The sequence below is a fragment of the Diabrotica virgifera genome, chromosome 4 (genome assembly GCF_917563875.1).
Source record: "Diabrotica virgifera virgifera chromosome 4, PGI_DIABVI_V3a".
Lineage (NCBI taxonomy): Eukaryota > Metazoa > Arthropoda > Insecta > Coleoptera > Chrysomelidae > Diabrotica > Diabrotica virgifera.
Genome location: NC_065446.1, coordinates 103,015,813 through 103,041,128, shown reverse-complemented (window position 1 = coordinate 103,041,128; position 25,316 = coordinate 103,015,813). Strand labels below are relative to the sequence as shown.

At 33.8% G+C, this 25,316-nt stretch overlaps 1 protein-coding gene across 3 annotated transcripts in view; it reads left to right on the top strand.

Annotated features, from left to right (window-relative positions):
* The window catches only part of LOC114326705 (putative leucine-rich repeat-containing protein DDB_G0290503), a 314,365-nt gene that overhangs the window by 204,717 nt on the left and 84,332 nt on the right, over window positions 1-25,316 (top strand). For all 3 annotated transcript variants that reach the window (XR_007697490.1, XM_028275124.2, XM_028275125.2), the window contains exons 3-4: window positions 3,123-3,466; window positions 8,741-8,947. Coding sequence is in view for 2 of the 3 variants with exons in the window: in XM_028275124.2 (XP_028130925.1) it covers window positions 3,123-3,466; window positions 8,741-8,947 (551 nt within the window). In the remaining variant the exon portion in view is untranslated. The remainder of the gene's footprint in view (window positions 1-3,122; window positions 3,467-8,740; window positions 8,948-25,316) is intronic.

Sequence of the window (25,316 nt, the reverse complement as noted above, 5' to 3'; positions counted from 1 at the left end):
ACAAAATAACCGAGATAGAAACGTTTTAATCTTAAATTTTGCCTGCGAGAACCATGTAACTGGGCAATTTAACCTTTTATTATTAAAAAAGTAAGGGGTCTAAAAGATTAAATTTAACGTGGTTTAAAAGCCCTTAGTTTTAGCTTTCAAATGGTTTTTAGGCGAATCTCATGTCTCAAAATTAACGGAGTTATTAAAAAATAACATTTTTTGGAAAAAAATTTAAAAGATATCTTTTGAAAAATTTTTGGAGCATAAATTTTAATGCTATCAACTTGTTCGTTAGCCCATCTGATAGATATTTTTAAATACTTAGACAAATGTTTAATAAGTTTGTGTTATAAGTTTGTGTTATTTAAGCTTGAATACTTAGATTTGGGTAGTCGCCTAAAGAAATATACATTCAATTACCTATAACTCACTTTTAGTTAACAATAAAAGGTTTTTCTAGTAAGGGATTTATTTCGTTTTTTAATGTCTTCAATTTTGGTAATAATAACTTTTTTGTAAAAACTTATAGTTTTTGAGTTATTTATGAAAAATCATTTAAAAACATGCATTTTTCTCACGAATAATTAAAATCTTTGATCTTTAATAACTCAAAAAGTTTTAATTTATATTAATAATTTTATATAACAAATTTTGCTTATAATTTGTCCCTCTACCGCATTATGGGGTTATTTTTAATAAAATAATTTTCAACCCCGAGAAGGGGTGGCATCCATCACCAGGGTAAAAGCGCAAGTTGGCACCATGTCAACTTTGTTCCTTGAGATATCCTCTAACCACTTACCAAATTTCATCTAAATCTATGGAGGTTCAACGAAATCGGAGGTAATAGCTCATATCCACCTTCAGTGACTCCACTATATAAGAATGTAGTAAGTATGTATGAGTTACAATATACAGTTACATAATTATCTGTTTTCTAATTTCGAATGTTTGTCTCATCTTGCCCAACCCCCCACCCCCCTTATCATGATGGCTGGCGACGCCCCTGGTATGCTCTGTTAACAAGCATTATCTTTTTCTGTATTTCTTCCTCCTCACTGCCATCTTGTTATCTGTAAACTGTTTTACAACTTCAATATTTGCTTCGTCTATTATCAAATTTTTGTTTCGTTGTTTTCTTGCTTGTATTAACTCTTTAATTTTATCTACGTTGAGGGCTAGTTCTGTTTCTTCAAGCTTGGCTTGGCTTGAACTAATTTTACCAATTTTCTTGGTGTACCAAATTTGGATCCACGTAAACGTCTGACTTATTTTGCAATTTTCTACGCAACAAATAAGGATAAAAACGTTTAAAAAACGCCATTTTGAAGGTTTTTACATCACTTATTAAGTTTCTAACTCCCAAAATTGTTTGAGTGCGTCATTTTTCGGTGATAGACGAAAAAACGAAAATTTACCGTCTTTTGACCTTAGTTTGTTAATAACTAAATAAGTCCAAAAATCCACTGCAGGAAACGTTTAGGTTTAGTCCAGAAAGCCACTGCGCATCCGCTAGGAAAAATATTCTAATTCAGATTATTTGCACAATCTTACTCAAAAAGGACTCCTTTTAACAAATTTGCATGTTGCCAGGACCAAAAAGTGGTCAAGAATTTTTTAAACGTTTTTTTTTTTGTTTTTTCCTAAAATTATTTTTTTTTGCAGGGAAAAAGTTTTTTTAGGTTTTTTGGGTCATTCCAAAGAGAAAAGGTCTTTAGTGACTTTTCTCTAAAAATGATAGTTTTTGACATATAAGCGATTAAAAATTGAAAAATTGCGAAATCGGCCATTTTTAACCCTCAAAAACTATGTGAAAAGCTGAAAATTTGAATGTTGCCAAGGTAGGTAGATATTCTTTAAACATCTATTGATGAAATCCCGAAGAGTTTTTTGCAATACAATATTTAAAACTCATTTGTTTTTTAATTGCTAATCAAGCGTGCACGACACTATTTTCCACCGACCGTATGGTGCAAATGAAAGGAATAAATTCGTTATTTCGTAAACCGGCGACATTAAGGAAAAATCCCGAAACAGGTCGATTTTTATTTTTAAGTTATGATATTGTGGCATATATGATATACTAGTGACGTCATCCATCTGGACGTGATAACGTAATCGATGATTTTTTTAAATGAGAATAGGGGTCGTGTGCTAGCTCATTTGAAAGGTTCTTTAATTCTCTATTCAGTAATATAAACATTTACATAATTATTTATACAGGGTGTCCAAAAATTTTTTATTAAATTAAATTATTTGACAAAAAAAGAAGTAGAAGGACACCCTGTATAAAAAATTATGTAAATGTTTACATTACTTGATGGAGAATTGAAGAACCTTTCAAACGAGCTACCACACGACCCCTATTCTCATTTAAAAAAATCATCGATTACGTCATCACTCCCAGACGGATGACGTCACTAGTATACCATATATGCCACAATATCATAACTTAAAAATAAAAATCGACCGGTTTCGGGATTTTTCCTTAAAGTCGCCGATTTTCGAAATAACGAATTTATTCCTTTCATTTGCACCATACTGTCGGTGGAAAATAGTGTCGCGCACCCTTGATTCGCAATTAAAAAACAAAGGAGTTTTGAATATTGTATTGCAAAAAACTCTTCGGGATTTCATCGATCGATGTTTAAAGAATATCTACCTACCTTGGCAACATTCAAATTTTCAGTTTTTCACATAGTCTTTGAGGGTTAAAAATGGCCGATTTCGCAATTTTTCAATTTTTAATCGCTTATATGTCAAAAACTATCATTTTTAGAAAAAAGTCACTAAAGACCTTTTCTGTTTGGAATGATCCAAAAAACCTAAAAAAACTTTTTTCCATGCAATAAAAATAATTTTAGGAAAAAAACAAAAAAAAAACGTTTAAAAAATTTTTGACCACCTTTTGGTCCTGGCAACATGGAAATTTGTTAAAAGGAGTCCTTTTTGAGTAAGATTGTACAAAAAATCCGAATTAGAATATTTTTCCTAGCGGATGCGCAGTGGCTTTCTGGACTAGTTCTTGTTATAGAGGTCATTACTATTTAAAACAGGGTACTTTTTCTTGCTTATTTACCTGAACTATATATGCGTGATTTCATTCTAATAATCCGACGTATTTATTTCAGATTCAGAATCAAATCACAACGACAGCCTTCTCGTCCTAGAAACCAAATTCCAAAACGTTGGCGAAGTCGTCATCCGACAAGAAGAAGAAATATCCAAACTAAACGCACTATGCCGAACGCTACAGATGGATCTGGAAAAGAACGTTGCCATACAAAGGACGCTAGTTCAACAACAAAGAGATCTAGAGTTGGAAAGCTTGGAACTGCAGGATTTCATGCAGGCAGAGAAAACAACACTTCACGACGCGTTGAAGGAATCGGAGGCTGAAGTTAAGAGACAACATGTTTTGATACAGAGTAAGGATAAGGAGCTGGTGGCGAAACAGGAGGAAATTACAAAATTAGTAAGTAATCAAATTATTTACACGTATCTGTTTCAACGTTGTACAAATACGATTCTACAAACTATTGCTTAAATATCTTCTTCTTTCTCTTTTTCCTCAGCTTTTCCCTTTTGAGGGGGTTGCTGTTGCTTACTCTTCTTCACCACTTATTTCTGTCTATCGTGTTTTCTTCACCTAAACCTTTAACTCTCAAGTATCCTACCGCACAATCCTTCCATCTTCTCCTCAGTTTTCCTCTATACCCCCTTCCATCAACTTCTAACAGCTCTATTCTTTGTCCTACATAGTTTTCATTCCTACATCTTGTAGCACAACTAATCCTATGATGTTATGGATGCTTAAACAATGTGTTACACAAATGTTGGAGCATGCTCCGGTAGCTCTAGTCTCAGAGACCAAGGGGATGGATTCTTAAAATACTTTAAATATAACAGAAATTTAATTGCTCGGGGGGCGCCATAATAAAATATAGAATATAGTATAATATTATGGTTACCTGTAAAAGTATAAAATTAAGAATGCCGGCTATTTGAAATATTTGTACTTACCATAGCTACTCTTATGCCTGGTACTCTCCTGTAGTCCTTTTCCAACAATCCTTCTTAAGATCTTCATTTCGTTGGTCTCCAGATGTCTTTGTGTTTTGCTTGTCTGGTCTTGTTTCGGCCGTGTAAGTCATAACTGGCCTAATAACTGACATATTATATTCGGACCTTTGTTTCCACTCTTAGGTGTTTGTTTTTCCAAATTGTGTCGTTTAGGCTTCCTGTCGTTCTACTGGCTTTAAATATTTGGTCTTTTACCTCTTCTTCGAAATTGTTGTCGGCTGATAGATTAATTCCCAGGTATTTGAAAGTCACTTGTTGTATAATTTGATTGTATAACTCCAATTTCTATCTTATTGGTTCTTTTAGTCTAAGAGCTAGTGAACCCTCCGAGTAACGGTCTTCCTGTAAGGCTAGAAATTGTTCTAGTGATAAATCATAGCACACCAAGGCTAAAAACCATGACCTGGCAGGCATTAGCCCTGCACGTGTATCTACCAGGTGAATCGAAAAGTGCATAGTTAAGGGGGAAAAAACTTTCTCCTGTAAAGTTTAAATTTAAGTATGTGTTTGAGTAACTCATTTAGAAGAAATGTGTACAATGACATTCGATTCTGGACAGCATAAGACCTTGCCAGGCGAGGGGAAAGATTAGGGTTTTTTCTTAAAATTATTTTTTTTGCATCGAACAAAGTTTTCTTACGTTTTTTGAATCATTCCAAACAGAAAAGGTCTTTAGTGACTTTTCTCTTAGGTTAATAGATTTTGACATATAAGCGATTAAAAATTTAAGAATTGCGAAATCAGCCATTTTTAGCCCTGAATCGGACATTTAACTGAAAATTTCAATGTTGGCAAGGTAGGTAGATATTCTTTAAACATCAATTGATGAAATCTTTAAGAGTTTTTTTGCAATACAATATCGAAAACCCCTTTGTTATTGAAACCTGAAAACCCATTATCTCGAGAATGGACAAATTTCAACAGAAATCCTCAGACAGGCCGATTTTTATTTTTAAATTAGAACTTTTTGGCATATATATGTTACAGTTCAAGTTGATTCTCAGTTAGAGTTGACTCCAACTAGTTGGAGTCAACTCCAACTGAACCGAGCAGTAAAAGTTGATTTTAAAAATTTAAATCAACTTTTACTAGTTGGAGTTGACTCTTCCTGGATCGATTCAGTAAATGTTGATTATACGAGAATCTCAAGTGCATTTTTGATGAGTGTGCGTTTCTTTGTTTTGACCGTTTTAACTACTTATTAGTATAGTCTGTAACCTCGCCCCCGTTAGGTAAATTATTCTGATTCGATTTTTTCCACAAACTTACTCAAAGAAATACATCCGTATAACAATCCTTATAACAAATACACAGGGTGTCACGCGGTTCCGCGGTCGAAAAATTGTTTAACCAATTTCAGTAAAGTCAGTCAGTAAAGTGACTCTTTATCGAACGAGTCTGATATTACGAGCAGAGAAACAGACGCGTTCGATAAAGAGTATTGAGGTGGTGCGTACAAAATTGTATCGTCAATCATAAAAAACAACACTTACTTACAACTTTGAGGAATTTTTTTTAATTTTAGACGAAATAAAAATATCGTATGACAGTAATGACAGTAACGACAGATGACTTTTGCATGATGGCCGGTTTTGATGTTTAATCGATAGTTATATCAATATTGTATACCTACCTAATTACTAAATCTGTAAAGTTTTGATTTATTTTGTATGAATATAATTGCGAAACACTACAGAATTTTACTTTTTGACATAAATTTTATTAATAATAAGATAAATTTTGTACAATATTTTTAATAATTAAAATAAATAAATTTTAATTTCACTCAAATAAATAATCGATTGCTGCCATTGACCACTTACATTCAATCTCGGTTAATTTGTTTAATTATCGCGGCAGGTAAAGTAACATTCTTCTTTCAATACAACAAAGTGTTACTGTACTGCCGAAAATGAGGGCAAATGAGTACAATAATGAATGATTTTAGTGAAGTTTGGCGATAAACAATGATTTTAAACAAATTCGCAAAAATACATAATTTTTTCACTTCGCACAAATTTTTTTTTGATCCGTTGGGCCTTTTTTTCTCTAAAATTCACTGTTATCGAGTTATTAGCGACTTAAAATTTGAAAAACGCCAAAATAACCATTTTCAAGGTTTAATAACTCGGTTAAAGATAATTATTGTGAAAGTCGAGCGAGCGGCCGTGTAGTAACGGCATAATCGCTGGCCTCATACGCCAGTGCACGTGGGTTCGAGCCCTGCTAAAGACAAACCATTCTCATTTTCAATAATGACACGAGCCGTCTCACCGTGCCTCGGAGAGCACGTTAAGCGGTCGGTCCCCCTGGGCTAGTGTATATCGACACTAGTTACTTGAAACAGGGTTAAAGATGTAATTGGCGCCGGAACTGTTCGAAAGGCAAAAATGCCATACGATATTATATATTATGAAAGTCAGAAACTAAAAAAAATCAAAGATTAAAACTACCTCTAAGATCCTGAAGAAATTTTTGTCATTATTTCATTAATAAGATATTATTTTTAATTATCAACAATGAGCGCTAACCGTGTATTGAGGCGGCCGTCAATGTAAGTGCGAGTGAGATTCACCATTGGACGGCTGGAATGGTGCATCTCTTTAGCACTCACCATTGACGGCCGCCTAATACGCACTTAGCGCTCATTGTTAATAATTAAAGATAAAGCTTAGTAATCAAAAAGTGACAAAAATTTCTGCTGGATCTTGTAGAGGGGGCTATAAACTTTGATTTGGTCCCTTTCTGACTTTCATAATAATGGATTTTAACCGAGTTATTAAGCCTTGAAAATGGCTATTTTCGCATTTTTCAAATTTTAAATCGCGTATAACTCGACAACAATAAATTTTAGAGAAAAATCACAAAATACCTTTTTTTGCTCAGAATAACCAAAATGATCTAAAAAAAATTGTTCGAAGTGAAAAAACTATTTTTGTGAATTTGTCTAAAAAAAATTGTTTAAACAATTTATCGATCAAGGTACTGCCTGACACCCAGTAGATTTGTTATAAGGACCTCTTTTTGAGTAAGTTTGTGCAAAAAATTCGAATCGGAGTAATTTGCCTAACGGGGGCGACGATACAGCCTAGACTAATTTGAACATATTCAGTAACATTTAATTGCTAGAATCGGCTGTTTGTGTGAATCAGAATCAACTTTTACTAAATGGCATTAGGAAGAGTATACTTTTCCTGGAGTCTACTTTAACTAGTACATGTTGAATATAAATCTTCATTTTATATTTATAATCAACTTTTACTGAAACCAGCCGTTAGAGTTGACTCCAACTAGTTGGAGTCAACTCCAACTGGATAATCAACTTGAACTGTAACATATATAATACTAGTGACGTCATGCATCTGAGCGTGTGTAAAAACGTAATCGATGATTTTTTTAAATGAGAGTAGGGATTGTGTGATAGCTCATTTAAAAAGTTATTTAATTCTCTATTCAGTAATATAAACTTTAACATAATTATTTATACAGGGTCTTCAAAAAATTTTTCTTCTTTTTGTGTAAATTAATTTAATAAAAAAAAATTTTTTTGTACACCCTGTATAAATAATTATGTTAATGTTTATATTACTGAATAGATAATTATGTAAATAACCTCTCAAATGAGCTAACACACAATCCCTACTCTCATTTAAAAAAATCATAGATTACGTCATCACGCCCAGATGGATGACGTCTCTAGTATTATATATATGCCAAAAAGTCCTAATTTAAAAATAAAAATTTACCTGTCTGAGGATTTCTGTTCAGATTTGCCCATTCTCGAGATAATGAATCTATGCAAATTCAAACGTCCTCACTTATACTACAGTGTCGCGCCCGCTTGATTAGCAATTAAAAAACAAAGGGGTTTTCGATATTGTATTGCAAAAAAACTCTTCGGGATTTCATCAATCGATGTTTAAAGAATATCTACCTACCTTTCCAACATTGAAATTTTTAAATGTCCGATTCTGGATTAAAAATGGCTGATTTCGCAATTTTTAAATTTTTAATCGCTTATATTATGTCAAAAACTATTAACCTAAGGGAAAAGTCACTAAAGACCTTTTCTGTTTGGAATGATTAAAAAAAATTAAAAAACTTTATTCGATACAAAAAAAAAATAATTTTAGGAAAAATCTCTAATCTTTCCCCTCGCCTGTCAAGGTCTTATGCTGTTCAGAATCGTCTGTCATTGTACACATTTCTTCTAAATGACTTATTCAAACACATACTTAAATTTAAACTTTACAGGAGAAAGTTTTTTCCCCTTAACTATGCACTTTTCGATTCACCTGGTAGATACACGTAGATTACGTGCAGGGCTGATGCCTGCCAGGTCATGGTTTTTAGCCTTGGTGTGCTATGAATTATCACTATACAAATTTCTAGCCTTACAGGAAGACCGTTACTCTTACACTATTTGGCTATTACTAAGCTTTTTGTTTTTTAATTGATATTTTCATATTCATTTCTTTTGCGTTAACGTTGAATTCGCGCAGTAATCTTTGTAAGTCGTCTTCGCACTCTGCTACTAACACGATGTCATCACCGTAACCGAGTATTTGTATCTCTTTATCGCCCATTTTGCACCCTCTTTTTTTCTTCACTTGTCACACATACATTTTAAACTGTCAAATAAGTATTGAATTAACCTTTGTTACAGAAGAAACAGAGTGACCAGAAAAGACAGGAAAACATGAGTCTTCAAGCGCGATTGGGAGTACTGGAAACCAAAAGCCGCGAACTTTTGGTACATCAGGGAAGTTCGGTGTCAGGAGCAGCTGTAGCTTTGTCGGCTCTCATTGGAAGATTGGACGGTCTTGTGGAAGAACTGGTGGCTGCTTATAGTATTTCTGACCAGGAATTAGAGGTATGTATATACTCAATTTTTTTATATCTATGTTTATTTACAATCTACATCATTACAGAGTATTAAATAAATGTGTTAGTGGTTTTGGGAGTGAAGGAGAGACATCCAATGATGTCTCACCTTATTCTATTTTGGTTTAGTTTTGAAGTAGGTCTTAGAACCAGGTTCTATCTAGTCTCGTTGTGGCACGACCATTGGTGAATAAATCCCTTACTAAGGGAATCTTAAAGGAATCTTTAAGTCGTAGTGGAGTGTTTGATTACTTACGCACTGTCTATTCAAAGTCAATTGAAAATCGAAATTTTACGAGGAGGTTCAAATATATTATTTAACAGATCTGTTTTACTGCACGAAGCACTACGCAACTAACCAAGCTATGCAAGATATCCTCGTATTCTCACTGCACGGAATGAGGTGCAACGGTAATACGAGGATATCTTGTAAAAGCTTGGTTATGTTACGTACAGTGCTTCGTGCAGTAAAACAGATCTGTTAAATAATATATTTGAACCTCCTCGTAAATTTCCGATTTTCAATTGACTTTGGATAGACATTACCATGGTGCATCCACTATCGATCTTAACCCTTTAGACTGAAATCTTTGGATGATATTCAGCGACATTTGCTTTGCACAGCCCCATAGCTGTAGTCTTTAGTGCCAGATAGGTTTAAGTCTAGCTTTTAGTCCAGGGTAATAAGGTTTTTTCCATGACACTTGAACAGCCAGGGTACTGAAGCGTTTTTTCTACAGGTAATACCTATAAGAGCAAATTGTAACTATTTCCTGCTTAGGATCTGGCGGCCATTTTTATTTATAAACAATTAAGTGTCAAAAAATGGCATTTTTCACTTTTTTTCCAAATCAATGGTAAACAGGGAAACTTATGGTTTTTTTAGTACAAATATCTTCGAGATTATGGAAAAAGCTTTAAAATGACTTATTACAAAGTTTGATATACTCATTTATTGTTAATATAATTGCGAAAAAAGGTCGGAATTGCAAAAAAAATTATTTTCGCAATAACTGTTGTAAAAATTAGTGTACAGCTTTGAAATTTTTGTCAAATAAGGGTTCTTTGGTGCTTAGTATGACAAAAATTTCAAAGCTGTACACTAATTTTTACAACAGTTACTGAGAAAATATTTTTTTGCAATTCCGAGCTTTTTTCACAATTATATTAACAATAATATATCAAACTTTGTAATACGTCATTTTAAAGCTTTTTCCATAATCTCGAAGATATTTGTACTAAAAAAATCAATAAGTTTCACTGTTTTCCGTTGATTTGAAAAAAAAAGGGGAAATGCCATTTTTTGACAGTTAATTGTTTATAAATAAAAATGATCGCCAGATCCTACGCAGGAAATAGTTATAATTTGTTCCTATAGGTATTACCTGTCGAAAAAACGCTTCAGTACCCTGGCTGCTGAAGTGTCACGAACAGGGTATATTTTTGTCTTATTACCCTGGCCTATTTGTATAGAATAATTTTGTTTTGGATGTTGAGTTTTGATTTGCGTCCAAGGAAAGGAGCCAATAGATTTGCCAGAATTTTATGTCGACCTGTCTTCTTTTGGTCTGGATTTGTTTCTTCCAAGTGAGACGTTAGACAAGATTGAGGCCAAGTATCTAGCATCTGTTACTGTTGGTATTCTTATATTGGACATTCTTAAAGGTAGGCATGTGTTGTGGTGGTTGATAAATGTTATTTGAGTTGATTTTTATTTATTTACTTTTGTTCGTCATTTTGTGTTTCTACCAATTACTGAGTATGTCCAGATGATGTGTGGGGCCTTCGTTTACAGCTATTATTGCCACGTCGTCAATAAAGGAAGCAATGATTGTGGTATTTATGTCAATAATATTTATGTCTCTGGTATATCGGCTGTGTAGAGTGAGAAAAGCAGCGGTCCGAGAACACTACCCTGCGGGACTCCGGAGTTGATAGGACAGAGGTTGGATTGTTGGTCTTTGAATTTTAGAGAGAAATATCTATTTGATGTGTAGGATTTGAATGGGAGGAATTAGTTATTGGATAGTGCTATTTCTACTTTGTAAAGCAGGCCTCTGTATAGTACATTCTTTCACGGTTTTTGCTCTAAATTTTAAAGAACCACTTGGATTGACATGAAATTTCGCATACGCATAGCTTACATGTCAAAGAAAAAAAGTGATATTGTGCCGATATGTGCCTTTGCCCTTGGGGTGACTTTCACCCCCTCTTGGGGGTGAAAAAATATATGTCCAAAATAAGCCCGGAAATGGTTAAACTGACTAATTTTAAGTAACTTTTGTTCCATAGATCTTTTTCGCCAAGTCAACACTTTTCGAGTTATTTGCGAGTGAATATGTTTATTTTCAACAAAATAACCACATTTTTAGATGGTTTTTCGCAAATAACTCAAAAAGTAAGTATTTTGTCGAAAAAAGCGTTCTTAGAAAAAAATGTCGCCTTTAAAAAAGTAAAAAAAAAATAGTGTACGCGTTAGGTCTCTGGACCTCGTAGAACCAGAGTTATAGCCAATGAAGAATAGACTCATATAATGAAGAATAGACTCATATTCACCAAATTTCAAATAGAATGTTTCGACGTGAAATATCCAAAAAATTAAGGACTTTTTGGGGAAGACCCATTATAACTTTTTTAAAAAAAGCTTTATTTCTGTTTTTATAAAAAGATTCTAGCATTAAACTGAAGCAAGTTACGCTCAAAATAAAGTTGGTCCCTTTTGTTTTCGCAAATAAAAATCGGGAAGACCACCCCCTAATTAGCAACTTAAATGAAATTAATCGTTACCGCTCCACAATTTATTTTACTTATGTTGTGTTAATATATGTAAGTTTAATCGATTCAAAGTGCTTATTTAAAAAAAATTGGTTTTAAAGTAAAATTTTTAAAAATTTAAATTTTGAAAGAAAAATATGCTTTTTTCAAAATAACTTAAAAATTGTTAGAGCTACCAAAAAACTCGAAAAAGCTTTTCTGAGTATCATGTATTTTTTGTTTTTCTGTTAGACAAAAATTGATTAAGATTTGGTGTTTCTAAATTTGCATACGATCGTGATCAGTGACTCGTTCAACCCCGTTTAACTACCGGCTTTTCAAAAATAAGGACTTTGAACCGATGAAACTTACAGATCATATAAACAATACATACATGAGTCAAATAATTTGTGAATTCGTAACGATTAATTTCATTTGAGATACTAATTAGGGGGTGATTTTCCCGATTTTTTTACCAAAAAAAAAGTACTAACTTTATTTTGAGCGTAACTTGTTTACTTTTGATGCTAGAAATTTTTTTTATAAAACAAAAATGAAGCTTTTTTTAAACACTTTAAATAAGTTGTAATGAGTTTTCCCCGAAATGTGCTTCATTTTTGGTTATTTCACGTTAAAATATTCCATTTGGAATTTGACGAATATGAACCTATTTTTCATTAGCTATAACTCTTCTTCTACTAGGTATACAGACGTGATTTATACACAATTTTTTTTTTAATTTTACAGGCTATATTTTTGTTAAGAATGTTTTTTCGACCAAATACTTACTATTGGAGTTATTTGCGAAAAACCGTCTAAAACCGTGGTTATTTTATTGAAAAAATGAACATATTCACTGGCAAATAACTCGAAAAGTATTGACTTAGTGAAAAAACTCTATAGAACAAAAGTTACTTAGAATTAGTCAGTTTATCCATTTCCGGACTTACTTTTCACGAATATTTTTTCATCCCCAAGAGGGGGTGAAAACCATCCCCAGGGCAAAAGCACATATCGGCACAATATCACTTTTTTTCTTTGACTTGTTAGCTATGTGTATGCCAAATTTCATGTCAATCCAAGCGGTTCTTTAAAATTTAGAGGTTTTGCAATATTTTACCGTTAAAGAACGTACTAGTACTAGACTTTATCCAGTGGCGGCCCGTGAGGTAGTGCCATAGAGCCATGGCACTACCTTGCTAACTATCCATAAACATATTTTTTATCTTCAAAACTTTTTAATTCCTATTACTTTTTTTGTGTGTATTTCTTTTGATCTTCATAAATTATATAAAATATGGCAACTATGGGCGCAATACAATCCCTGCCGACAGCGGAGAGTATTCAACAGGAGAATCTCCTTCGCGCCGAAGTCAGTACTGGCACGAGTAAAGAGAGAAAGATTTTACGAGCATTATATGTAAGTGACAGAGAAAGAGCTATATTGGACTATTAGTATTGGCTGTGAGTTTCGACGGTAGCGCAATCTCGCGGTTTGAAACTTATACTTTTCTGATAAAATTTATGTATGTGAAATATACAAAACGAGAAAAATAGATACTTATCTAGAAAGACACAAATTATGAACTGAAATATTATTGTAACCTGATTACTAAATGAATACACAGAATTAATAGTAAAATTAATTATGTTTTTTTATTTTATTCATTATAATTTTAATATTTAATATATAAGTTCGTGCGACTGGATGACTGATTACGCAAGAGACCATTGAGAAAAAGAATAAGTTTAAATGAATTATTTAACATTTTAAATGTTACCTCTGTTCATTTTTGTGTGCTTACTGATTTGCTTATTAAAATTTGTAATTTGTATGAATTGTAATTTGTTTGAATTCTATCAAAATGGATATTAAACATATTGGATTCAAGTCTTATTTCCCATGATATCCAATTTCAATCAGCAACACCAAAAAAGGAAAGGATTTAGTTGATGCAGGACATGTACGCAATGTTTCCGAATATAATAAATGCATCCAGTACTGTTATATTCAGTATTTTTACATGAATCAATACAACAGCTGCAATATCCTGTTTTCTTTTTTGAAAAATCCGTATTATCCGCCATTTCAGTTTATAAAGTTTATCAAATGCACAAAACAAAACTGCCAACTGCCACTAACACAGCGTTGCCACATTTTATTTAGAAAATCTACTGTAAGTTTAGCTTACTAAAATCTACTTATCAAAAACTAAAATACAATATACTATAAAACTTTATTAATATATTTGTATATAATTTAGAACTTTCTATAATAAAAATAACAGCTGACTAACTAGAAATTTTTTTATTTAGCTAATGCCTCGACAACTAATGGGCATTGCATGGTGATGGTACAGTGGATTTTACCAGTTAGGTAGCTAGTGTTAAGTCGACTTTACACTACATGATTTATCATGTGATTTGTCATATGATTTTTCCCAGGTCGAGCCGCATGACAATGCTTATGACAAAACGAGCCGTATAAACAATGCAAAATCATATGACAAATCACACAGTGTAAACATGTAAATTTGACTCCATGACCAAATCATATGACAAATCACATGATAAATCATGTAATGTAAAGTCGACTTTATGTGTAGTGTGTGTGTTTAGTAAGTGTCTTGTTACTTTGCAAAGTCGATGTCATTGTCTTTGCAGAGACGCTAATTGTATCCGAACGTCTGCGGTCCCTCCGGTGGGTACCGATCCCACAAGGATAGAAACTATTTTCATTTATTAATTTATAATAAAAGAAAAATTCTCTACCCTGGTGAGATTCGAACTCACGACCATTCGGTCCTTTCGATCCAAAGGTAGGCGCTCTTACCACTGAGCCACAGAGGGAGTTTAACTAGAAATTAATATGACTGTTTGTAAACAAAAACCAAACTTTTTTATATTTTAACTGGGGAAAAAATGACCAACTATTATTAATTTTTATCAGTTTTATATTTAATATTTGTAAATAATATTTTGTCATCCACTGAATTTAACATCTGCATGTCTGGATCATATTCTTCAAACAATTATTTCGCATGTTACATTAGAAACACGCAAACACAACATTTGTTGTTTTGCAAAGTTACATATAAGTATTATAATTTTAATATTTAGATATTTTAGTTTGCCATCGTTAGCTTCTAACAGGCTCACCGAATGCCAGAACTCTTCAATAACACCTGAAATAGGTACTGATTGCACTGCTACTTGAAATATACAAGTTTGTTACACCAGAATCCAGTTTCATTTCTGTTTAATATTCATCATCTACGTCCTGGAGCTAGATTCCGTGCACTGTAGATATCTACACTTCGCTTTCTATCGATGTCAATTGTGAAAATATTTGAATTTTTAGCTTTAATTGAATTATTTTCTAGTTTTGCTAGTTGATGCTGAAGTGACACTTAGTAAAACCAGAAAATATTTGAATTAAAACTAAAAATTCAAATATATTGACATTGATAGAAAGCGGTCGGCGGTGTTAGCGATTGTACACAGAATCCCACCCCTGAATCTTATTTTCGGTAATGACATTGGGAAATTGTAACAAAATGTCTAAAAATTAATTTAGAAATGGGGTAAATACTATTAAAAAGCAAATTTTATTTTTGTTATAAGGAAATGTTGAAATATACCAAAAATCTACTAAAAAATATTTCCTACTAGAATTTTTTAAAAAATATCAAAAATCTACCAAAAAAGTAGAAATCTACTAAATGTGGCAACGCTGCACTAACAGCGCTGGAGAAAACCGTCAAATCCCCTCTCCTCTACCCATGGCGCGCCATTTAAATTTATCAGATAAATGCACAAAACTGCCACTAACAGCGCTGGCGAAAGCTGTCAAATCCCCTCTACCCATCGGCTCATGGCCAATACCTTAACATTAGAATCTCTGTGCCAGGCACGAGGGTATGAAGCCAGGTCTATTTATTTTGAGTTTCTTTACGTGCTGGTTTGTCGCTTTTATTATGTATATTTTCTGTTAAAAAGTTTTTGTATTTATAATTAAACTTTTGGTGCATCATGATCGTGGGTATTTTGATAATATTTTGATTATTTCTTAAGTTTAATTTATTAATTGACAATAAATATTAGTATTTTAAAAATTTTTTTGGTGGTTTTTCGCTAGAAAAAAAAACTACAAATGTTATAAGTGGACACTATAAATGTGGAGCTTTCGAGTTAGCTTTAAGAGGTCACGACGAAAAAGAAAATTCAGAAAATAGAGGCATATTTAAGGAGCTGGTCAATTTTAGCGCCGAATTAGACAACGACTTAAAGGTTCATATTATTCAAAGTACCAGATCTTTCAAAGGTCTACCTTCTCCGGACATTTAGTTGCTTCTAATTTATTTATGTCGGAGAAGTTTTCTGCTTATAAGCATCAGTTCTCCGAATCATTTCTTAATGAACCATGAAGACAATTTTAATTTTTAAGCAAAACTCGGTTTAAAACTGAATTAGAAGTAGGTACTGTATTAGCGAGACGAATTAAGTACTACCTCTAGGGCTGTTTCGCTATCGGTTTTATTGTAGAGGGAAGGTTCAAAAAGCACATTTGAAGAAACTATTAAACTTTTAAGTATTTTAGTTACCATTCCTATATCAACATCTGAAGCAGAACGCTGTTTTTCGATGTTTACATGGAAACCTAGTGCTTTAGGTAACCTATCTGCAGAAAAGCATTTTGTAAATTGTATTGATAATTTTAATTATAAAGTCATTGAAAACTTTGCAACCAAAAAATAGAAGAATGAACTTCATATATCGTAAACTTTAAAAGTGACATTACAAAAATTTGTGCATGTGTGTGAATAATGAAATAGTATTATTTTTATAAATTGGTAAATAGAGACTAAATCGTAATAACAATTTTCAAGCACTATCAGCAGTAAATGCTGGTGGTAGGTTAAGAGGTTTTTATTATTAATTAATTTACGGAACTGTTTTGATCAATGTTGGACAATTGCTTGGCACCTCAGATCAATAAACTTAAGATATGTACATAAGATAAAAGTATCCGCGCATATTTTTTTTAGTTTTTGTTGGCAGTATACCTTTTTTTGACAATATCGTGAATCCGTCACTAAAAATTTTGGCGGCTGCCCGAGTTGTGGCACTACCTTCTTAAAGTGGTACGAGCCGCCACTGACTTTATCAAACGCTTGTGAGATGTCTATACTAAAATTACAATAAAGATGCACTAGAAAGAAACAAACCAAGACACGTTGAATGATACAAGGAGCACTCCCGAATCATGATTTACAACGTATAAACTTTGTAAATCATGATTTGGGAGTGCTCCTTGTAACATTCAACGTGTCTTGGTTTGTTTATTTCTAGTGCATCTTTATTGTGTTTGTAGTGCCGTCTTTTCTTCAAGACTTTTCGATATTTCATTTATCATTCGATGGACTTGTTATGTAGTGGAGTGATTTTCTCTAAAACCAAACTGATGTTTTGGTAGTAGTAGTAATGTTAGGAATTCATGTTCTTGTAGATAAGCTTAGCATGTGGTTATAACTAACTGTTAGCATAGTAATGGTCTTGCGAGGAAGTTGTTTTAGTACTATTTTTTAAATTTTATTTAACAACTTTTTAGAGAGTATAGTAAACTATTTGTTGAGGTGATTTAGCATTAAAAATAATTTTACTTTTTTTTTATTTTCCACTGCAATATTTATTTCGGTTCTATTCGTGATTCTTCCTAAAAATTAAGTTTTTAAAATGATGTGGCATATTCAAGGTTCTTTTATAAATACCCTTTTTGAAACTTTTGCTTCATTTTAGGGATCATTTATCAACACAAATGACAGTTGATTACAAAATAATAATTTTACCAGTGCAAAGATCGATCTTCTGACCTTTCCTGACTCTTATAAATTAATTGAATGGCTGACATTGTAACGTTGACCTAATCGGGCTAAGTAAAGGATTTTTTTCTATTTATGGCTGAACTTGAGATTTATCCAGTCCATTGATTTGCAGGCATCTTTAATGATATTAAGTAAAGATTGAATTGGTTTTTTAATTTCTTGTTTAGATTCTGTTGTGTCGGTATTTATGAGACGTTAATGATTATTGGCAATTTTATGGTTTTGCGGTTTGCAATTAATGGTTTATTTTTAAATTGTAACATACAGAAACACTTGAACTACAATAAAAGAATACGGGTAAGCGGAAGCTGTTTTTTAAAGAGGTGTGAAGAGAAGTAATACCGCATTTACACTCAGTCCTGTTGGACAGGGAAGTGGGCAGTGTGAATGTGTAAATAGCTCACTCGCGCTGCTGCTGCTCATGCTACTGCCATTGCACGGCGCTCCCCAAAAAGTCGGTTTTTGGGATGTAAGTCGAAGGACTGGCAGCGCGAGCGCGAGTGAGTATTCACATTCAACTACTCTCTCTCACTTGCTGCCGGTAAAGCGGCAAGTGAATAAGTGAGCAAGACGATGCTGTCGTCACATTCCATTCTTGAGAGTCGTTCGGTAAATGAGTTGTGAGGACATTGACGAGGAACTGATGTGAACACCTCACTCGCGTCGATATCGTATTTCGGGCAATATTTCCGGCAGCGGCAGCAGCAGTGGCAAGCATCAGCAGCGGCAAGCAGCAGCAGTGGCAAGCATCAGCAGCGGCAAGCAGCAGCAGTGGCAAGCAGCAGTGGCAATGGCTGAGTATAAATCCGGCATAATACCGCATTTATACTCAGTCCTGTTGGACAGGGAATTGGGCAGGGAAGTGGGCAGCGTGAATATGTAGATAGCTCACTCGCGCTGCTGCTCCTCATGCTACTGCCATTGCACGGCGTTCCCTCAAAAGTCGATTTTCGAGATGGAAGTCAAAGGACTGGCAGCGCGAGTACGAGTGGGTATTCACATTCAACTACTCTCTCTCTCTCTTTCACTTGCCGCCGGCAAAGCGGCAAGTGAGTAAGGGAGCAAGACGATGCTGTCGTCACATTCCATTCTTGTGAGTCGTTCGGTAATGAGTTGTGAGGACATTGGCGAGGAACTGATGTGAACACCTCACTCGCGTCGATATCGTATTTCGGGCAATATTTCCGGCAGCAGCAGTGGCAATAGCTGAGTATAAATCCGGCATAAGATCTTCAAAATTGATCAATAAATTACTAAAAGGTGTCATTTTCCACCTTTGTGTACACCTACCAAAATGTGTTTAGGCCTTTAGAAAAGGCCTGGATACCAGGGAAGCACTAATTGCAAGTTGCAACTCAGAACTGCTACGATTAAAGGAAAGATGTAATGATGTGCTTTATAGATTATGAAAAAGCCTTCGATCGAGTACAACATCATAAACTCGTACATATACTAAAACAACTCGACATAGATCAAAAAGACATTCGTTGCATAGCAGCTCTTTACTGGAATCAAACAGCTGTCTTCAGTCGTCAAGGTGGATAATGAAACAACGCAAGCTCAAAAAATTCTCAGAGGTGTAAGCCAGGGATGCGTTCTCCCCCCACTACTGTTCAATTTATATTCAGAAAGTATCTTCCAGGAAGCTCTTGAAGAATGCGAAAGCAGCATCAAAGTAAATGGTACCTGGGTCAATAATATACGATATGCGGATGTATAATAGCAGACAATATAGAATAACTTAATAGTAGACAATATAGAAGATCTCCAAAACCTTCTTACATAATAAAATTGGAGAACATAGCGAGGACATGGGACTTAGCATCAACATAAAAAAGACGAAATTCCTTATAATCATCCTTCAATAATGTCAACATCAAAATGCAAGACTAGAATATATAACAATCAAGATGTCGAGCGCGTAAGAAAATTTAAGTACCTGGGAACCTGGTACCGCACGAATAACAAATGAAGAAATCCTGAGAAGAATTGGAACAGAACGACACCTGCTATGCACAATTAAACAGAGAATAACGGCATACCTGGGGCACCTAATTAGAAACGAAAGATAACAGTTTCTGCAAAACCTTAATTGAAGGAAAGATCGAAGGAAGAAGGGGAGTGGGCAGGAATAAAATGTCATGCTCCGTAATGTCAAACAATGGACAGGGCTAAGAAACATAGGACACCTAATACATACTGCAAGGGATAGAGAAAAATGGTCAAACGTGATCGCGAACATCCATTAGTAGATTGCATAAGAAGAAGAAGAAGTAGCATTTTCTCCGAACGCACCGAACGAGCAGAGCCCGTTATAACAAATTGCTCTAGTCAGCACGTGTTCGCGAGCAAAAATCTGCCGAACCGAACGAGCCAATCATTTTCGGAGGAGTGCCGGTAACCGTTGAAAGATCAAATTTGTTAAATTTGTTAAATCAGATCAGATTTGTTAAATGTTAATTAATGCTCAGTGGGTACGGGGCTTATTAAAACACGAGTTAACAGTAAAACGTAAACAGACTCATTAAAACACGAGTTTAATTTAAATAAAAATATATTTGAAATAAATAAATAACAAAATAGAATTAACTTTTATGTAATATGTAAAGAAGGTTCACCAATATAGGTAGTGCCTTCTGCCTTCATTATTCTAATGGCCTCTTAAAAATGATGGTAAAGCAATAAAAATAAATATTCTATTGTTGAAAATTTGTAAGTGTTCAAGACCAACTTAAATCCTAAATAAATAATTTTCGAAGTTTTGAAGGTTGTATGTAAATTGAAATATCTGGTATAAAATTCGTCCAATCCTTGAACTTGGCACGGCCATTTTAAAAGTTGTTGTTTGTTTATGACTGCGGACACTAAATCCATTCGCCAATTTTATAATTTTTTACTTTATTAGTAATTTTTTCGTATTTTATCCTAAAACTACTACTAATATTAATCTCTAATAAACAATTCTACTAATAAATTATTCTTTTTGTCAAAAATTAATAACCATTTTCAATTTCGTTGCAACACGAAACTACAGCCGCATCATTATTCCAGTTCAATCAAAGTTTGCAGCAAGCACCTCTACTGGTTTCGAAACTTATTAGTCTTTCATCAGGCAGGAGGCACATATTATGCTGCTCTCTCTGACCCAACTAGGACAAACCCCGGCGTGCAGTCACGGATCGCAGCGAACGAAATGGCATGGATGCCCTAGCGGCAACTGCTAGCAAAAGACTAAGTTTTCAATCTAATAGCACATAAAACAACATCAAAAAATTTTACTCTACATCCTACCAGATTAAAAACAATGGGAACCTTCTCTGGTAACACCTCCGAGGCTTCTACAATTTGCAAGCCATAACGGATGCTGAGACTAAGGAAGATGAGGGAATTTTACAATTTATAATTCACGTCCCATCTGCTCAGCGCGGTAAAGTTCCAACGAGAATGGTTCCCTTCGTACTCCAATCAGAGTAAATATGTAAATCAAAAATGAATATCCAGTTTCAATTTCGTTGCAACACGAAACTACAGCCGCATCATTATTCCAATTCAATCAGAGAGTGCAGCAAGCACCTCTACCGGTTTCGAAACTTATTAGTCTTTCATCAGGAGGCACATATGCTGCTCTCTCTGACCCAACTAGGACAAACCCCGGCGTGCAGTCACGTCTAATTTTTTTTGTATTTTTTAAAAATATTTTTTTGATAACATATTTTTTTATGATTTTCTCTGAGTTCCACAGCAAAAACAGCAACATATTTCTTTAGCCCTCTACTTAATTCGAAAGCTTTTTACTACGGACTGTCCAAATTCCTCATTCATTTTTATATTTTCAAGATATTTTTTAATTTTTTTTAATTATTATTTTTTTATTATTTTTTTAATATTCTTTTTATATATTTTTGTCCTTCTATTTTTATAATGTAAAAATGTTTTTTTTATTATAATTTTTCCTTTTTTTAATATAGGTATAACAATTTACAAGAAATACTTATAGGCTATTGATTATGTACTTTAGAAAGGAACTACAACGTTAACGGGGTTTTATTGTTTCATATGTTCAATAGATCTCTAAATATGAAAAAACCGTGGAGTGCTAACATTTACAGGGGTGCGTTTTTGAGAAAGGAGTGAATTAGTCCCTAGGCACAGGGTGAATTAGAGTGAGTTCTATGCACTTTTGGTACAAACACGTCTACAGAAAAATTGTTCCAGGTTAAACTTACTTGGTGATTTGTATTTAGGAGGTTCTCATACTATTTTGCGACATTCTCTCATTCAGTTTTTTAATTCTGTTTCTCTTTTGTATATTTGTATACCTTGTATCAACTGGATTTACTTTACATGTTACAATAAAAATACAAAAAAAACTATCAAAATTCAGATTAAATAATTATTTTTGAAAAATGTGTGCCAACACAAAAATAGTGAGTAAAGTTTGAACACAGCAAGTAGAGTCTAGAGTCTGAGTCTAGAACTTATACCTACTGATCATATATTATTAACGTGAATTTAGACTGTAGCGAATTAAGTTTCTTTAGTCTGGTTGTAATTAATTATTGGTACATCCTTGAACCTGGGTAAAAATACAGATTTAAGAATCCGTAACAAAGTGATTTCATTGCTTGTTTCCGTTGATATCTTACTATATAGTTATGTAATCGTAAAAGAACGTAATATGGTGTAACTGCGGAGTTTCTATGGAGAATGAAATCATTAAATAATAAAAAAATAGCACAAAGGCGTAGATGATTATGAAAAACCGACAAATAATGTGATATTGATGTATTCATGTGTGATTGGGGCACCAATCAAATACAAAAAGTAACAATGGATGACTGAGGAAATTTTAGATTTAATGGAAGAATGGACGTCAACATAAAAACAAACATAATGCAATGTACTAAAAAGTGAATAAACAAATAAAATACAAAATTAAGCAATCGAAAGAAAAATGGTTAATAGAACAATGCGCAGAAATAGAAAAATGCCAGAAAAGACCGTTGATACCAGAAAATGATAGTCTTAACACACAAAAAAATTAAAGAATTCACTCACAACAACAGAAAAGGGAATAATGAAAGATGCAAATGGGAGACTAGTGTTGAATACTAACAAAAGATTAAAGCGATGGACAGAATACATCAATGAGTTGTTCAAAGACAATAGAACAGAACATACGGAAGTAGAAGTAGATGTTGTGGTTCTATCTATCTATAAGCGAGGTTCCTACATTCCTATGCTTCTCGCATTTCGATCGCCATCTTTTTCTGTCCATCCATTCGTCTTCTTTGATGGTTCTATCTCTCATGATGTGCCGTACATTTTCTTCCCAGGCAACTGAAGGCCTTCCCCTTCTTCTTCTTTGTTGTGGTATGTAATTTAAAGCTTTCTTTGGCCATCTATCTTCATTCATTCGTTTCACGTGACCATACCACACTACCACACTAGTTGTCCCGTTTCAATTATTCTATCTACACTGGAATACACAGTATTTGTCCTCCTTCTAAATATCTTCATTCCTGATGTGATCTTTTTTGGATATACCACTCGCTCTCCTTAGATAATCCATTTCTACTACTTCTATTCTTTTTCGATCTTTCTTCGTGATCTGCCAAACTTCTGCCCCATAAGTCATAATAGGCTCTACCAAGGTACGATAGATTGTCAATTTCGTGTCTTATTTCTTTAGACCATAGTAGAGAGTTTAGAATGTTTACCGCTTTTTTGCTCTGCTGCGTTCTGTTTTCGATGTCTCTTTTGGTAGTGCCTTCTTTAGATATTATAGATCCGAGATATTTATATTCTTTACATGTTTTTGTGGTTCTAATTTCTAAATCTGTATCTTCTTCATCATCCCCTATTTTAAGATAATCTGTCTTTGACATATTCATATTGAGGCCCCATTTTTCATATTCTTTCTTTAGTTTTCTAAACATGTAGTCCATGTCTTCCTCATCATTCGCTACGACTACCGGATCATTTGCGAAAAACAAAGTTGTTAGACATTTACCACCGCCTATGTCTATTCCCATTCCGGATACTTGTTTCCTCCACTGCTCTAGTGATGATTGAATATATATTTTAAATAAAGTGGGAAACGGACAACATCCTTGTTTAAGCCCCTTTGTTATTGGAAATGATTCAGATATAAGGTTTCCTTCTTTAACGACACGTCTTGCATTTTTGTATATATTTGTGATTGCATCCACATACTCTCTACTAAGACCTACTTTCGTAAATGTTTGAAACAGTTTTTTTAAAGGTACCGTATCGTATGCCTTCTCTAAATCTACAAAGAATAGGTGGGTAGATAGATTCCTTGCTTTCCGTTTTTCTATTACCTGCTGCAGAACGAATATATTATCAGTGCACGATCTTCCTGCACGAAATCCACTTTGTTCTTATATGTCTTCGTATTCTGATTCTATTATTTCTTTTATTATTCGACATTCGACCGTACAACCTCCCTATTGAGCTGGTAACAGTTATTCCTCTGTAATTGCATATGCGTTTATCCCCTTTCTTGTATATTGAGCTGATGTATCCAACATTCCAATCATCAGGGGTATTTTGTCCTTTTAAGCATTTATTAAATACTTGAACCAACATCTGATGTAATATTTTTGGTCCATACTTTACCAACTCAATTGGGATGTCTCCAGGTCCTGCTGCTTTACCGTTCTTCGATCTTTTGAGGGCCTCGCTTAAATCTCCGGTTGTTATCTCAACTATTTGTGAAGTTCGGATGATTCTTCCATTTCGATCTCTTGGAATTTACATCTATCTTCTGTCAGTAAGACTTCATAATGGTGTTTCCACTGTTTCAGATCTATTAACTTTATGTTAGCTTTTTCCTTTCCTTCTTTCCGGAGAGACTTTATCACCTTACACGCTTGCCCAACTCTTGCTCCACCCATATACCTATCCACTTTCCCGCATTTTCGATCCCACATCTCATTCTTACTTTTCACTACTTCTCTTTTTACATCTCGATTTACTTTTAATGTTGTATATCTCTTGTGATCTTCCTCCTTTCTTGTTGACATCCATTTCTGATAAGCAGTTTTCTTCTTGTTTACTAACGTTTGCATATTCTCCTACCACCATTCTTGATTTTTTGTTTCATGTTTGTCTTTATACCCCAACGCTTCACTTGCAGCCTCATGAATGTATTTTTTAAGTTGCTGGTATAATCTTTCGCTGTTATATTTTCTCGTCCCACATTTTGTAATTTTGTGGCCAGTCGTAATTTGTAAAGAAATTTCGTTGAATCTTCTTTTCAGCTTCTAAAGAGCTTCTTTTATTTCTCTTCTTTCTTCTTCTTTTAAGCTTCTTTCTGTTGTGGTTCTAAAGATATTAATAGAGGAAATTAAAATGGCATTAAAAACAGCAAAAATGGCAAAGCAGTAGGTCTAGGCCAAATCTCAGTAGAAAACTTAAAATGTATAAATGATGAAACCTTAGACATTATAGTAGACTTGTTTAACACAATATACAAAAGAGAACATATTTATACCGAAACAATGGTTAATCTCCACCTTTTGCGCTATTCCTAAAAATACAAACGCTAAATACTGCAGTGAATACAGAAGACATTATTCTTGAAAATAATACATGGTCGTATAAATAAAAATCTGGGACAAGGAATAAATGATAGTCAGTTTGGGTTCAGAATCGAACTAGGAACCGAGGCGTTATTTGCTTTTAAAGTGATAG